General features: G+C 32.9%; 1 protein-coding gene across 1 annotated transcript; it reads right to left on the bottom strand.

Moving 5' to 3' along the window:
• Positions 1–430: 430 nt before the first annotated feature.
• On the bottom strand, positions 431–13,598 carry LOC133329664 (adenosylhomocysteinase-like 1). The gene is made up of 8 exons (XM_061538141.1): positions 13,540–13,598; positions 2,356–2,443; positions 1,966–2,288; positions 1,543–1,892; positions 1,322–1,474; positions 972–1,137; positions 658–904; positions 431–602 (listed from the first exon to the last, which is right to left on the bottom strand). Exons 1-8 carry the CDS (start codon positions 13,588–13,590, stop codon positions 475–477), a joined length of 1,506 nt encoding a protein of 501 aa, XP_061394125.1. The 5' UTR covers positions 13,591–13,598; the 3' UTR covers positions 431–474.
• Positions 13,599–15,217: the final 1,619 nt, after the last annotated feature.

The raw sequence follows: 15,217 nt of genomic DNA on the forward strand, positions 1-15,217 counted from the left end.
CACTCCTTCTAGTACCTTCCCACAAGTGGTCAACATTTACCATTTTTTAACCCATTCCATGCCGATATTAAATGTGTATTATGAAAAAATAGGGTAATGCCCAAAAATATATAATTAGACAATAGACTTACATTTAGACATTACATTTCCTACATACATATTTTTTTGGAAAATACTGTTCGCAAAAACACATATATAAGGATAAACCTAAATTGTCAAAATTTAATGAAACCCCTGAAGGCCTATTTCAGAGTTCCTTTCAAAAAATTGTTAAATACTTGATCGTTCCTTTTACTCCTCGTAGTAAAAAACACGCAACCTACTTTAAGAATTCAGTAATGAATGCATTAACATAAATTTATTTATTTTTTTATTGGTTTTGAAATACTGTTTAAAATGTTTCTAAATAATAATAAAATGACAAAAAATAAGCAATAAAATTAAAATAAGTACAACAAATGAATTTCATCACAATTAATATCTATAGTAATTTGGTTTGAATGGTCCCGATTTGTTTAGGCCCAAATATTTGGCTTGCTCGTCGGTCAATTCGGTCAGATGGGCATCGAATGTGGGCAAATGTAAACTGGCCACATATTCATCTAAAAACAAAAAAACAATTAATAAATTAAAAAAAATACTGAAAAGAAATCTTACCCATTTTCTTTGGCAATAGATACACGTCATTCTTATAACGTCCAGGCACTGCATTGTAAAGTTCAATCAAGGCCAAGGCTTGTGTGGAAGCTGTTACGGATACAACAAATGAGGGTATTGTCGAACATGACATATTCACCAATCTACCCTCGGCGAGTAAAATAATCATTTTGCCATCAGGCCAAATCACATGATCCACTTGGGAACGTACACGTTCCCATGTCAATTCGGGAGTGTGTAAGCTATTCTGTGAAGGTGAAAATTATAATGTTAATTCGATTTGTTAAATGAGTATTATTTTCAAATCAGCATACCACATCAATTTCAGAATTTGAGTGTCCCATATTACAAACTATACAGCCATTTTTCATACGGTCCATATGTTCACGAGTAACAATGTTTTTGTTACCAGTCGCCGTCACTACGATATCGACATTACGAATGACTTCATTCAGAGTGACTACACGATGACCATCCATACTGTAAAGAAAATATTTAATTGTAATATTATTTAATAACAGGGGTATAGAGCTCTAAACTAAATATCAGAAGGAGCGGACCAATAGGTTCGCACTTCGAAGTCTATGTGCGGTTCGTTAAATAATAAAATGCACAATTGCCCCATCTTCGAGCTTGACATGTCGCATATTTTATAAATATTTACCTGGCTTGCAGAGCACAAATAGGATCAATTTCAGTAACATAAACAATACATCCCATAGCTTTTAGGCTCTTGGCACAGCCTTTGCCAACATCACCATAACCACAGACAACAACTTGTTTGCCGCCAAACATAATGTCCGTTGAACGTCTTAAACTGCAAATAAACACACGCATACATATAATTAACTATGTATTTGAAATATTTCAAAGTTGTATCCTTACCTATCCAATATTGAATCTTGAACACTATAGAAATTATCAAATTTCATTTTTGTCACCGAATCATTGACATTAATGGCTGGCACTGTCAATTTTCCATTCTTTGACATGTGATATAGGCGATGGACACCCGTCAAGCTTTCTTCCACAATACCCTTAATGCCCTTGAAAAGTTCAGGATATTTTTTCAAAATTAAATGAGTGGCATCACCTCCATCATCCAAAATCATATTGGGTTCCCAGCCAGGGGCATTGATGCATTTATCCAGACACCACCAGAAATCTTCTTCGGTTTCACCACGCCAAGCGTAAACGGGAATGCCAGCTTCAGCCAAGGCGGCAGCAACGGCGTTCTAAATTTTACTTTTATGTTAGTTTTATATTCTCAAAAAATTAATAAATAAATAAAAGAGTTTGTGTAATTACCTGTGTTGAATAAATATTGCACGAAGCCCAGCGCACGGAAGCACCCAATTCAATGAGACCCTCTACCATAACGGCAGTCTGAGCATTGATGTGAGTACAGCAAACAATTTTTGCATTTCTCAATGGTTTATCATCACGTGCCCGTTTCCTCAATGTCATAATGCCAGGCATTTCTTGTTCGGCAATTTCAATTTCCCGCCGACCAAAGGAATATTGACTGAGAACATTTTTCACGCAGAAATCAGTAAATCCTTTGGTATTGCGTTGTTTCTTTTCACGTGGCGAGATGACAGTATCCTCGTCCGAACTGGCCGTGAAACAGGCTGTAAACAAGGAAATAATTATAAGTTAACGAATATTTTTGGAGAATTACAGAAATATTATTCTTACCAGAGCTGAAGGAGCATGTTGAAGCTGCAGATGAACGTCTTCTTGTACGGCTAGCTAATTTAAGGGCCTCTGGTTGGACAGATTCTTGCTGCAAATAAAAAATGAGATGCAAAAAATAAGTTTTTTTAAAACAGTGGGTAATAGTAGACCTGATATATTTCTAAATTAAAAAGAGTTCGGAAAATCTTGGAATACACTCCAGCTTCACACTATACATTAAAAAATTAAGCAAACTATAAATGCAAGCGGTATATTCAAACTTTAGAACCCAGAGTCACAGAAACATAACAATAGAAGTCTCATTAAACCATATAAGACGTCCAACAAGTTAAATGTGGATTCCACCGAGTTCCGAATTAACGGCATAGTTTTGCAAATACATTAGAAGTACAACAATTTCATTAAATACAAACGTTCTTAATTACCCTTGAAAACACCTTTTGGAACACCTATTTAACAAATATAATTCTAGAACCAATAGCTCTTAACAGTATTAGAAGATTATTTAGCCATTAAAATAAATTCTTACTAACAATGGCGCCCAACGTATGTAAGTAATCCACCTTACAAATGGCGCCCAATTATGTGCACATTTATGACAATCAATGTTGCATGTAGCGCTCAATAAAAATCAGGTCCTAGTCTTAGGAATCATTTCACAGTGCAAATAACGCAAAATCGCTATTAAAAAAGGATTTGCATTCGAAAACCATGCACATTGAGAATATCACTCATCAATCCAAAAGAATGAATTAATTTGTGCTTTCATAGGAAACATTCCGAATTAGAAAGCCCCGTTGGGTCACAATTAAAGTCATTCAAGTTGAAAGTGTATACTAATAACGCCGGAACTACTTCTTAGTTTTTACAAGACTTTAAAAGTTCTTTTATTATTTCCTTGAAAATACTGCGCATTGCAATTGGCGCCCAATAAAAATTATATGATTATATGATACCTAACATTACACAATACAAATGTCGCCCAACGATTTGTCTTCGAAAACCATGTACATTGAAAACACAATGGTCTTAGGACAATGATTTAGACTTTAGAACAAATATTCACTGATCATGGTACCCATCGTTTTGTTACACTTGCAAGTAGTCCTAAGAATCATTTAAAATTCTCAAATTGAACATCTCAACAAACTAATTCATTCTGATAATGCGTCCAACGTTTTAATTAATGAGAACTAGTCTTAGGGCGTATTTCAAATTTCATATGAAATTGCTTAAGTGGTACCACTTTGTATTGAATCCTATCTCTCTTGATGCCTTCCGGATGTAATGGGAAAATATTGAACAAGTTCCACTTTATTGTTTTCGAAAAGTTTAACATGACCAGAAGCACGACAATTAGATCCCGCTCAAAATGGACTTGGAAGTTTTCGTTACGTTATGGCCTTAGAATGGGATGTTGAGAGAATTGCTGCATGTGTTGTGGCGGCAAATCCAGAAATGTGTCGACTTAGAACCTTAATCTGCCATCCACAGGCTGGTTTTTATACCCTCTTTTATACCCTCTACCGATAAAGTGTTTATATTCACGATCAGAATTAAATTCTATGTCTATTCTTCCATGACCTTTTGTCTGTTGAAACCACGCAAAATTTAAGATAAAGTTTTGAAAAATTGCACATACATTGTTATTACTACTAGGATATAATAGTAATAGTCCCTATATATAGCAGTCGTTACATCGCCCAGGAGCTAAAAATCGACCGATATTTAGTTTTGCTGAAGAAATATACCCACATGATCGATTGCTGTTTTGTTTCCGGTTCATACGTATAGATCCATGACTCGTCACCAATTCTCACCATTCTCGATTGTCCAATATCGAATGCATGCTGGGGGAAGTAGTGCCCACAATTCCGCATAACAAATGGTATATCAGATGGCAATCTTATTTGACACAGCGATCATTTTTCCGAGTGAATTGTGCCATGTATAAACATTAATCATAATTGTTTGAAATGATTTTATATCCATTAGAATTTCGAAACTACTTTCCAAAATTAATCTTTGGCAAATTTGTTAATGGAATATTTTCACCTTTCCCGATGATTTAGGAAGCAAACATTCATAAATTGTTTAATCACACAACCCAATTAGCATTACATTAAATAGTTTGTGAATTATTATTTTTTGAGGGATCTTTAACCCCAATATCAATCAATAACTGCAAATTATATCTAAGTTATAGTAATTAGCACGTGAATATCATAAATAAACAAAACACTTCCTTCACCGATTACATACAGACACACATATCTTATTTGTTTGCTAATTGATCTTATCTGTATTGTAAAAAATAATTGTTTTGTTATAAAATAAATTTTTCTCTTCCCACCGGCTATTGTTAGCATTAAATCACAATTGATATCATTTAAACGGTTTATAACACAATTATCCGCTAGAAAAAAAAAATCAATAAAAAAATCTTCCTTAAATCAAATACTGACGCCATCATCCTCATCGCCATCGTCCATTTCACAATTAACAATTAGCCATAAATTAATTAACATAGGTCTGCCAATGGTGTTGTTTTATCTTCGATTATGAACAAATAGCGAATACATAATATATCAATTGAATTATTTCACCGTGCTCCTTAAAATATAAAAATAAATGTGGAATTCCATAGAAAAATCCGATTTATTTATCACGTGCTGCCGCGTTGACTGATAAACGAGATAGACTCTCTTCAATGAAGTGTGTATGTCCACCAATAATCTATTTCTAATAAATATGTATTTTGAAGTATTACTGTCGACAGAATGTCCATAGGACCACTATCTACTGTTTGGTATTATTATTAATTTTAGACTTCAAGATTTAATGCAAAGATTAGACATTGATAACTGATATTGTTTACGTACATATGTGTATGATAGATATAAGTATCAGTAGTCATATCAAAATTGAAGAGGACAAGTGTGAATGTTTCAAAAATTATTAATTAATCATTGGGTTTTACCATCGAGCCACCGATTTATTTTCTTTTCACCTACGTATTACTTTTTCGATTGATTTTTTGAAGAAAAAACATTTTTATCACCTTATGGGAAAATATTATTAGCGTAAATATAACTATGTCCGTCCTATTCAATTGAATTTTATTATAAAAACAAACATTTAAATATGCCAAAATAAGGATTAAATACTTAAATATACTACTTTGGAAAGCCCAGATCTTAAGCCTATTATGAATGTGTGGTCAATTTTGTAGAAAGAGTCAAAACATTATAGAATCAGAAGCGAGATGGATTTTAAAACAGCTTCAAAAACGGAATGGGATCAATGCGTCTAAGTGCGGTTATAAAACAATAATGATATCCAACAAAATACCTCCCCCATTCTCGATTTTAAATCTTCAAGTTTTTCATTAAGCTGGTAAATTAATACCATTGCATGTTTGTAACTTTACACATATATAATTAAAGATTTTAAAGGAGAAGAAAAATAATTTGCAAAATTAGGTTGTTGTTGTTTTTGGTGATCAAAGAAAAGACCGTTTTTGATGGCGGGCTCACTGGAACAACGGAATCCGGAAATTCCAAGGTTGTTAGAAAGAGTACATGGATTATTGACTTCGCTCAAAAATTATCAAAATGGCCATTACTGACCACAAACTAAGTTAAAAAAAATATATAGTTCTTCATCGATGGTTTTATCCTAGTTCAAACGATAGCCGATACCGATTCGATTATTAATTTTTAAGTTATTGTGCCCGCCATACGTTAAAACGCTTCTTCGAGAAAAATGCGTTTAAAGTTTGAGAATCACTCTTGTCGTCTCTTGCTGCTAACACAATAAATCGGCTATATCTTCAAAAGTTCTTGAGATTTTCACTTGAAATTTTGTAGGGACATTCTTTAATTAGAGTAGATTCGAACTACATCAAACATTTTGACACAGAGAATGGGGATTCCCCTTTTTATACCATCATACACAGCCAATAAATATATTTCGGAAATCTAATACTCACTCACAAAGAAGTGCAGCGCTGCAGATGCTTGTTTCCAAGGGAATTTCTATCCACTATCTACATAAATAAAAATGTCATTTCCTAGGAATTGGGTTTGGATGCTTGAGAATGGAGAGCAGTGACACAGGAAATGTTCTAACTTTTCGCTGCCTTCTCCACACGCTCTACACTAGTTGCTTCCCTCTCATCCAATTTTCAGTAAGTGCGCCTGCAGGCTATTATGTCCTGGAGAATCGATATTGGTAGAAATCTAAGTGAACTTTCTGACGAACATTAAAAATTGTAATAGTTCTTTACGGGAGTACAATCCGCTAACAGGTGTTTAAGCCATGCCTGCGTTCGTCATTCCTGCAAACTTAATGCGGCTATGCAGGATAACTTTAGCTGCATAAGATCAGCAGTTAAAGTCGGAAAAGGCCTAGGAGCCCTTCAATGCCGAACCAGTATTCAGACAAGATGACAGTTTTCGTGTGACATCAATAATATCGTGCTGGAAAAGGTCATACGTGATGCAAATGTGAACAGAAATGGCACTATGTACACCAAACAGCATATGCTACCCGCCTACGCCGAATAATCAATCGAACATTTCGAGCGGTAACAGCCACCTTTGAACGAATTGAGAGTGAATCTGCAAAAGAACTGCCAGTCCTTCTTTGGCAAGACGTCCAGTGGACTCGGACTTTGGAACTAACTGTGGAACAGTTCCGAGGTGGTGAACGATTTTATATACCTCGGTTCCGCCATAAACAAAACTAATAACATCAGCTTTGAAATCCGGAGAAGAATAGTGTTGGCCAACAGGTGGTACTATGGACTGAGTAGCAATTCAAAAACAAGGCCATCTCTCGCCAGATCAAACTCACAGTCTACAAGACGCTGAAACTACCCGTGCTGTTGTATGGATTCGAAGCATGGGTACTTCGGCAAGCAGATGAGGCAGCTCTTGCAGTGTTTGAGAGAAAAATCTCCGAAATATCTATGGGCCGATCCTCGTCGACGGTGAACATCGCTGTCGAATGAACGTTGAGTTGTACCATCTATTCTCGGACATCGACATAATCGATCTGCAGCAACTACGTTGGCTAGGTCATGTTGTGAGAATGGATGAGGATGCCCCAGCTCAAAAGTCATATAAAAGCGAGCCTACTGATGGTTCACGCAGAAGGGGAAGGCCTCGAATTCGATGTAAAGATCAAGAGGAAGACAACATTGCGCACAAGACCGACGCGCCTAGAAATATTTTTTTGGAACAAAAGTTCTGTCACAAGACAGCTTTTCTATAACGAACTATAGGTAGTTTCTCAGTAACTAACTATAGGTTCTCCCCTAAAATAAGTAGGAAGCATAAGTGAAAATTCTTAAAATTCTCTCAATTTTTTTAACATAGTAAGTCATCGGTCCAAAATAATTTCTTGTAATGCAAACGCTGACTTTGACAGGTGACAGCTTTAAAAATGTAAAGAGAGCTAGTCAGCCAATGTGAAACACAATAAACGATGAATCGTTATTTTTGTTTGTATCTGAATATTTATTTGAATATTCAACACTTCATGGAAAAAATTAAATTCTTTTTTTTATTTATTTAAAAGTATTATTTATAAGTTTCATTGCACAATCTTCAAAACAGCAATAGTGAACATGGAATAATATTCCATAAGGCTATGCATACCATATGGCTGTGAAAAATCGTCAACGAATAAATATTTATACAATTGATGTTATTATTGTTACTCTAATATCACTATGCGACGAAGTGCAGCTCATCTGTGTTATTAATATACTGGCCAAGTGTATATTTCTTAATGAATATTGGGACTTTTTAACATCCAGAAGTTGAAAAATTTGCAGTACAATGTGAAACGCTTTAATCTCAAGAAGAATTTTGAGTCGATGTCGTTTTTTAGTGATTCTGGTTCATAAAAACCTTGCAAAAAATGTTTCACCCCAAAAGGTATATCCTCTAACCAAAGATATGTTATTGCGTCAACATTTTTTTAACGATATTAAAAATGTTCTTAGTACGACAATACCAAACAAAAATATTTCTTAAATAATGACTAAACCTTTGGTTTATTAGCTTACGAGTTTCGTGTCAGTTATAGTGTGAAAACAAAAAATCGTTTATGATAAGTTTGATTTTTTGATAAATATAAATTGCTCTATAAATTTTGAGGTGGTGACTTTCCACTATATCCAAGGCAATGTGCCATAGAATGTTGAACCATACACACAAATCAAATTATAAATATGACAGTTGATTTGAACGCTATATCAGCGGATGTTGTGTTCATTCTATATTAAAGATATATTTATTAAAGTGTATTCTTAAAATATTCCCTGAGTACACATGTATATGTATGTACATATGTACAATCGAAAATAAACTCTATAAATAACGAACTCTTTTAATGCCAATTAACACCAATTTTTGTGAACTGATTTAATTTCTTAACGATAAGATTTCTTATCATTCTTCAGTTTCGGTTAAACCAGTTTCGTTCTGAGTGTTAACAGACACTCATCGCCAAAAATTCATATTTTTGTTTATTTAAAAAGCAAATAATTGTTTTATTTTTTTGCAAGTTTGTATAATATTGTCTTATTTATACACCTTTAATATTAAATAAAAACAACGGTAGAAACAATAATAACAATGAAAAAACCACCTGCACGTGATAATAACAAATGCAAATGTCTGTTCATGTGATCTCCTAATATGGTTGTTGAATATCGTATTTTTTTATTCTGTCAAATTTGACATAGAATTTATTCAATCAGACCGGTTTTGTTTGTTTTTCCATATTAAGAAAAAAACTACGTTTGTGCTTCGTTAAAAGCCAATCATTGACATTTCATCCATATAAGCCATTAACAATAGAATAAATAACATTTAAGCCTTCTACTCATTAGAGAATACAGCACCCTCTGTAGAGGGTGTTATAGCATTAAATGTTAGAAAATATTAAATGATAGAAAATATTAACCCTACGGTCAATAACCAAAAAAGTATAGAAATATCAGTAACTGGGTACATTTGTACGCATTCTAACATTGCACTATAATTCATTTAGAAATGGGACTATAATAATTTTTATTTTGTAAATTAGTCTATACGGATCTTATTTAGATTATAATTATATGCACATTTAAGGAATATATATTAAAATCCAAGTTAATTTCGTTATAGTTTCCCCTCTGCGCTAGATAACTTGAGTATTGTTTTAGTCTCCGTATGCCAACGGAAAACCTAGGTGGTTGTTGACTTCTACTAGTCGCCCTGATGGTCTCATGTTATTTAGGGCTACAAAAACTAAATAACAAACTTTAACCCATTCGAGAGCTATGTCGAAATAACTTTGTTTGTTGTAGATTGATTTCCATTTAAACATGAATTTTAATATATGTTTATTTAAGGTATATAAAATTCTGAGTACGTACATATAGAGATTCCTATAGACTACTTTATAAAAAAATCCGCATAATAGCCCCATTTTTTAATTGAATTACAGCGCTAACTTTGGTACCATGGTTATTGATCTACGCAGGGAATAATTTTAAAAATTATACGAGTATATAAGAAATATTTATAGTTTTTCATAAATTATGAGTAAAAGCACCTCAAGAAGGATTCCTCAAAATTTGATCCAAATATCTCCATTATTGAAAATTGTACAGCATTTTTAATTAAAAAATGTACAAATGTAAACGGTAATTGATTGTGGGGTTAAATAAAGAGGTGTTACAAATTATAAGTAGCACACAGTGCGACAAAGATGTAAAATAAAGTAAACACTATATCCTTCACCATGGGATAGTGAGTAAAAATGTCTAAAATCGGTTGGGATTCTTATTGGGAAATATCAAAGTACAATCACCCAGGTTTGAACATTGGGCTTGTACCTTGAACATACCGAAAATGATGCGTACTCTTTGTGTGTGGGATATGGTCCCAGATTTATAAAGTTCTGCCCAAAATACTGAATCGTTATATGTGGACTTTCCCCAAATATTAAACCTTTTTGAAAGGGATCCCATTTGGCCATATATGGAGCAGAGGAATTATGAAATAAATAAATATCACATATAAGGGTTTCGCGGACGTTGATTACGATTCAGCAAAAGTAAAAAATGCAATAGGATGGCTCGAAAATGACGGTCAAATATTTTAAAAATTTAATTAATTAAATTATTTTTGAACATGTTTTGTAAAGAAAAAATTAAGCATTTACTTTCTTAGCAATATAACAATATAGCATGAAATTCCCCAAATTTGAAATACAGTATATGGACTTTTTGCCAATGGAAATTGACTTGTTGCCAAAAAAAAAAATGGGTCCCAGGCCCATAGTGCAATGGGAATCCAAAATATAAAATTAAAATTCCAACCTCAGGGTGTAGGGTATAAAATCGTATTACAAAAGTTCCACGAGGTGGGTTTAACTTTACTTTTTATTTAGCCTATATATTAAAATTGTAAGAAAAATTTACCATTTCGTGATTTTCTGTTGCATAAACAGACAAATCAGACAAATCATTTGCTTAGCTGGATTAATTTGGAATCCCTAAGCTCCTAAGGGCAGTGACAGAAGTAAGAATGTTAAAATTTGAATCTATTTCGAAACTATTTTTCCACCAAGAATTTGGTGGGAAACTCGGCAAAACTTTTCAAAACATCTAAAATTGACAATATATTTTTCAATAACGCTATCGTGAATTCAAAGGCGGAAGTGGCTAAATCGACAGTTTTTTACTGATCAGATATATATATATATATATATATATCATTTTCGATGAATATTAATAGGTATTGTAAACAGAATGAATGAAACATTCGAATATAATGAGTTTGTGTGTTAAATTCCGAAAAAAACTCATATTTCGGGAATCATCCAGCATATCACCGTATAACGACTGGTATTAGCAATATTCTCCAACCGCACTGGAACTAATTTGCTTCTGTGTCCAGATTAGAAGAAAAAATGTTTCCGCCTTTAAGGCTCTCGTTTGAACTAGGATTGTCGCTCAAAAATTAACTGGATGGTGGACCTTTGAAATTTTTTGGACATTCGCCATTTTTTCACCGTAAACTAAGAAAAAACCAGTAAGGAAAGTAGTAAAGTCGGATGGGGCCGACTATATGATACCCTTCACCACTATGGGTATATTAAACAGGACTATTAACATGAAATTGGATGAAATAAAATATGCGATATTTATCTAAATTTGAATCTACCTAGATCTATCAATAAAGTATGTAAATCGACTTCAAACAAATATAAATATCCAAATATTAAGCGATTTCAAACAAACTTGTCACAGGTAAGGTTATACTAATTTCAGAACGTTTTGTTCCTATTGGTTCCTTGGTGCGTCAATTACTTAAAATCAATCTATAATAAAAGGGAGCTATATCTAAATCTGGACCGATTTTTACGAAACAAGGCAGACATCACTCTAGGCTCAATTCAGTACGTTATGCCAAATTTCGTGCAAATCGAAAGATATATAGCGACTTTGTTGCACCATTTGCATGACATCGGACGAAACTATATATGGGAGCTATATCTAAATCGGACGAAACTATATATGGGAGCTATATCTAAATCTGGGCCAATTTTCACTAAACTTGGCAGGCATCATTCTAGGCTCAATTCAGTACGTTATGCCAAATTTCGTGCAAATCAAAGGATATATAGGGACTTTGGTGCACCATTTACATGAAATCGGACGAAACTATATATGGGAGCTATATCTAAATCTGGACCGATTTTTTTGAAACTTGGCAGACATCACTCTTGGCTTAATTCAATACGTTATGCCAAATTTCGTGAAAATCGAATGATATATAAAGACTTTGGGGCACCATTTACATGAAATCGGTCGAAACTATATATGGGAGCTATATCTAAATCTGGACCGATTTTCACGAAACTTGGCAGACATCATTCTAGACCTAAATGATTAGGGTGTACCAAATTTCGTGCAAATCGAAAGATATATAGGGACCGTTTACATTAAATCGGTTAAATATATATATGGGAGCTATATCTAAATCTGAACCGATTTTCCCAATTTCAATAGGGTTCGTCCTTGTGCCGAATAAGTGACCTATGCCAAATTTCATCCAATTCGGATCATAAATGCGACCTGTACTTTGTTTACAATTTAACATGGACAGACAGACGGACGGACGGACTGACGATAAGCATAAATCGACTTAGAAAGTGATTCTATGCATATTCTCAAAAAGAACCATGTGTCTATCTCGTTTCCTTTTGCCTGTTACAAACATATGCACAAAGACATAATACCCTGTACCACAGTGTGGTGAAGGGTATAATAAGGAAGATCTTCACCGATTGGCTTTATCCTAGTTCATACGATAGCTACACACTTCAAAACTCAGCGAGTAAATATATGCATATAAATATAATGCATTGCACATGGTGAGATCTGATTTTGGAGGACGCATATCAGAAGAAAAAACTAAAAAATTGAAATCTTTGGTGAAGTTATGTGCTTTTCAATAAAGAGATGAGTGCAAAAATGTGTACAGTACCAAATTGTGTATACAGTCAAAATTATTTAACCCTTTGGTTAAATAAATTGTTGTTGCCCACAGGCAACAAAATGTTTTAAAGCTTATATTTAATATTCAGCTAATAGATATATGTTATTTGGATTTCATATGTCAAAACCTCATTATGGACGATACATATCACAAGAAAAAATCTAAAAATTCAAAATTTTGGTAAAGTGAGGAGCTTTTCAATATAGAGAAGAGGGTATATTTATGTACAGTACTAATTTGTGTATACAGTTCAAATTATTTAAATTGCTTCGTATTCAAGTTTTATGAATTCTGCCATCAGAATTATTTTTGATTCTTGTATAAATTATAATTTAAAATGATTTTTCTGTCAACTTTCAAAAATCTTCACATTCACAGAATTAATAAAAACACTTTCTTTGAGCACTTGAGTAGTAATAGTTCAAGAGGTTCACTTTTATTCAATTACAACAATTGTTAGTCATAGGTTTGCGAAGTACTTCTAAACGAAGAAAGTGCACTTAATTGAATTCACAAACAGAAGCTATGAAGAGAAAGTTGTTTAATTTGCACAATTTACTCAAAATAATTATTTCTAAGAATTTAAAACATAAGTTTGAATAAATATTCGAACACTTACCTTATCAGAAAAACCCAAATCACAAATGGGAGTCTCAATATTTCTGTTCATATTTGTTGTCTTTCGCTTGTGTGTTGTGTCCTATAAGAGTGGCAAAGAAAAAAGAACTGATTTAAAAAATGTTGTGAATTGAAAATGAAACCGGCAAAAACTGGTGATAATTGTCGACGCCAATAAAAAAATTAGAGTTAATTATGTTAACATATATATTTATTTGTTTATGTTCTCAATATCAAGGTGTCAAATCCGCTAATTCCATTATTATATAATTGGATTTTATTTAATGACTCACATAAATATTTTCATTCCAGAGATTTACGGCTCCCTCATAAATATTTGCCAATTTTTATTATAAACTAATTCTCAATAGTTAATGTGTTAACTTAAAGAATAATTATCTGTATCTGTGTCGCCCTGAGCGACACAGTATCACAATTAACACTAAGTGAGAGATAATACCCTTGTATATCAGATGGGGCACCCCATTACGCTTGACAGTAGCTTCAGAGAAATTTATGATTTCGAACGAAAAAAACTTAACTCTTTTTTTAGAAATTGTCAAAAAATTATCAAAAGTTAATCTTATCTAAATAAAAATTGGATTTTTAATGTTTGATGTCTGTTTATTGTTATGTTTTTTTTTATTTTCGTAATATCATCTGACTCAGCAAAATAATTTTATAAGATTTTTTACTATACGGCGCCTTGTATAATACCATCTATAAATTTATTATGTGTTTGCATTGAATTTTTTTTATCAGATTTCATAATTGATGCATGGAAAATTTCTATTTATAGGTTGAAAAACTTCTAGAGAAGAACTTATGTAGAACAATTTCAAGGTCATTATCCGATGATAAGTGATTTCTATAGTTGACTTCTACGATTTCATAGACCTCTAATCTTCTTTTGTAGTTAGAACCTGTACAGGAAGAAACAAAGTTCGTCGAGTTTGAATCCGAAATTTGATAAAATTTATATGGAACTACATAGAACTTGGAAACGATTTAAACAAGGTGTTGGTGAAAACATTCCAACAACTGTTAAAATAAAATTCTTAAATTAATATTTGTTACATACATTTTACTATTTTTAAAATTATTTCCAAAATGTCATTTGAGCCACTGTTCTATGTTAATATTACATTCTCTTTCAATTACTTATTTGTATAACAGAAATATATATTAATGATATTAACACATCTGTTGAGAGATCTAAATATGAGTGAAAGAGAAACTGTCATAATTTGCATACAGTAATGAGTGTGAGCACATGCATAACCCCAGCTTAATCTATTAAGCTGTATGTTGTTGTTGTCGTCGATGGAGCTCAACTGCACGTGTACTGAGTCAATTACAGCACAGCCTGCGTGTACACGACAATGTTTTAGTTAAATATTTCAAATAATAAGTTACCTTATTTATTATTTCTGTTTGTTGTATACACAGGCCTTGATGTACATTGACTCAGAAGCTTTTCTATCATAATGAGATTATTGAGGAAAAAGTGGTTCATTGTTACTTTAGTTCTCTGGACTCTTTCATTACATTTTGGTTTCTCAACAGTGCTGTTACACGATAAGTATTTCATATACTACTTTTCCATATAGTTGAAACAATTGGTGTTGCAACTCTTTACTTTAATAAATTTGTAAATCTTTTAAAGAAAGAAATATATT

This window comes from Musca vetustissima, unplaced genomic scaffold (genome assembly GCF_032173495.1).
Source record: "Musca vetustissima isolate MV318-11 ecotype Yass unplaced genomic scaffold, APGP_CSIRO_Mvet_v1 utg3187, whole genome shotgun sequence".
Classification (NCBI taxonomy): domain Eukaryota; kingdom Metazoa; phylum Arthropoda; class Insecta; order Diptera; family Muscidae; genus Musca; species Musca vetustissima.

Excerpts from the sequence above, each read along its gene's own strand:
- LOC133329664 (XM_061538141.1), bottom strand. The coding sequence starts at position 13,590 with ATGAACAGAAATATTGAGACTCCCATTTGTGATTTGGGTTTTTCTGAT. Across the intron at positions 905-971 it reads CAAATTCTGAAATTGATGTG|AATAGCTTACACACTCCCGA; the intron begins GTATGCTGATTT and ends TCACCTTCACAG. Across the intron at positions 603-657 it reads TCTATTGCCAAAGAAAATGG|ATGAATATGTGGCCAGTTTA; the intron begins GTAAGATTTCTT and ends TTTTGTTTTTAG.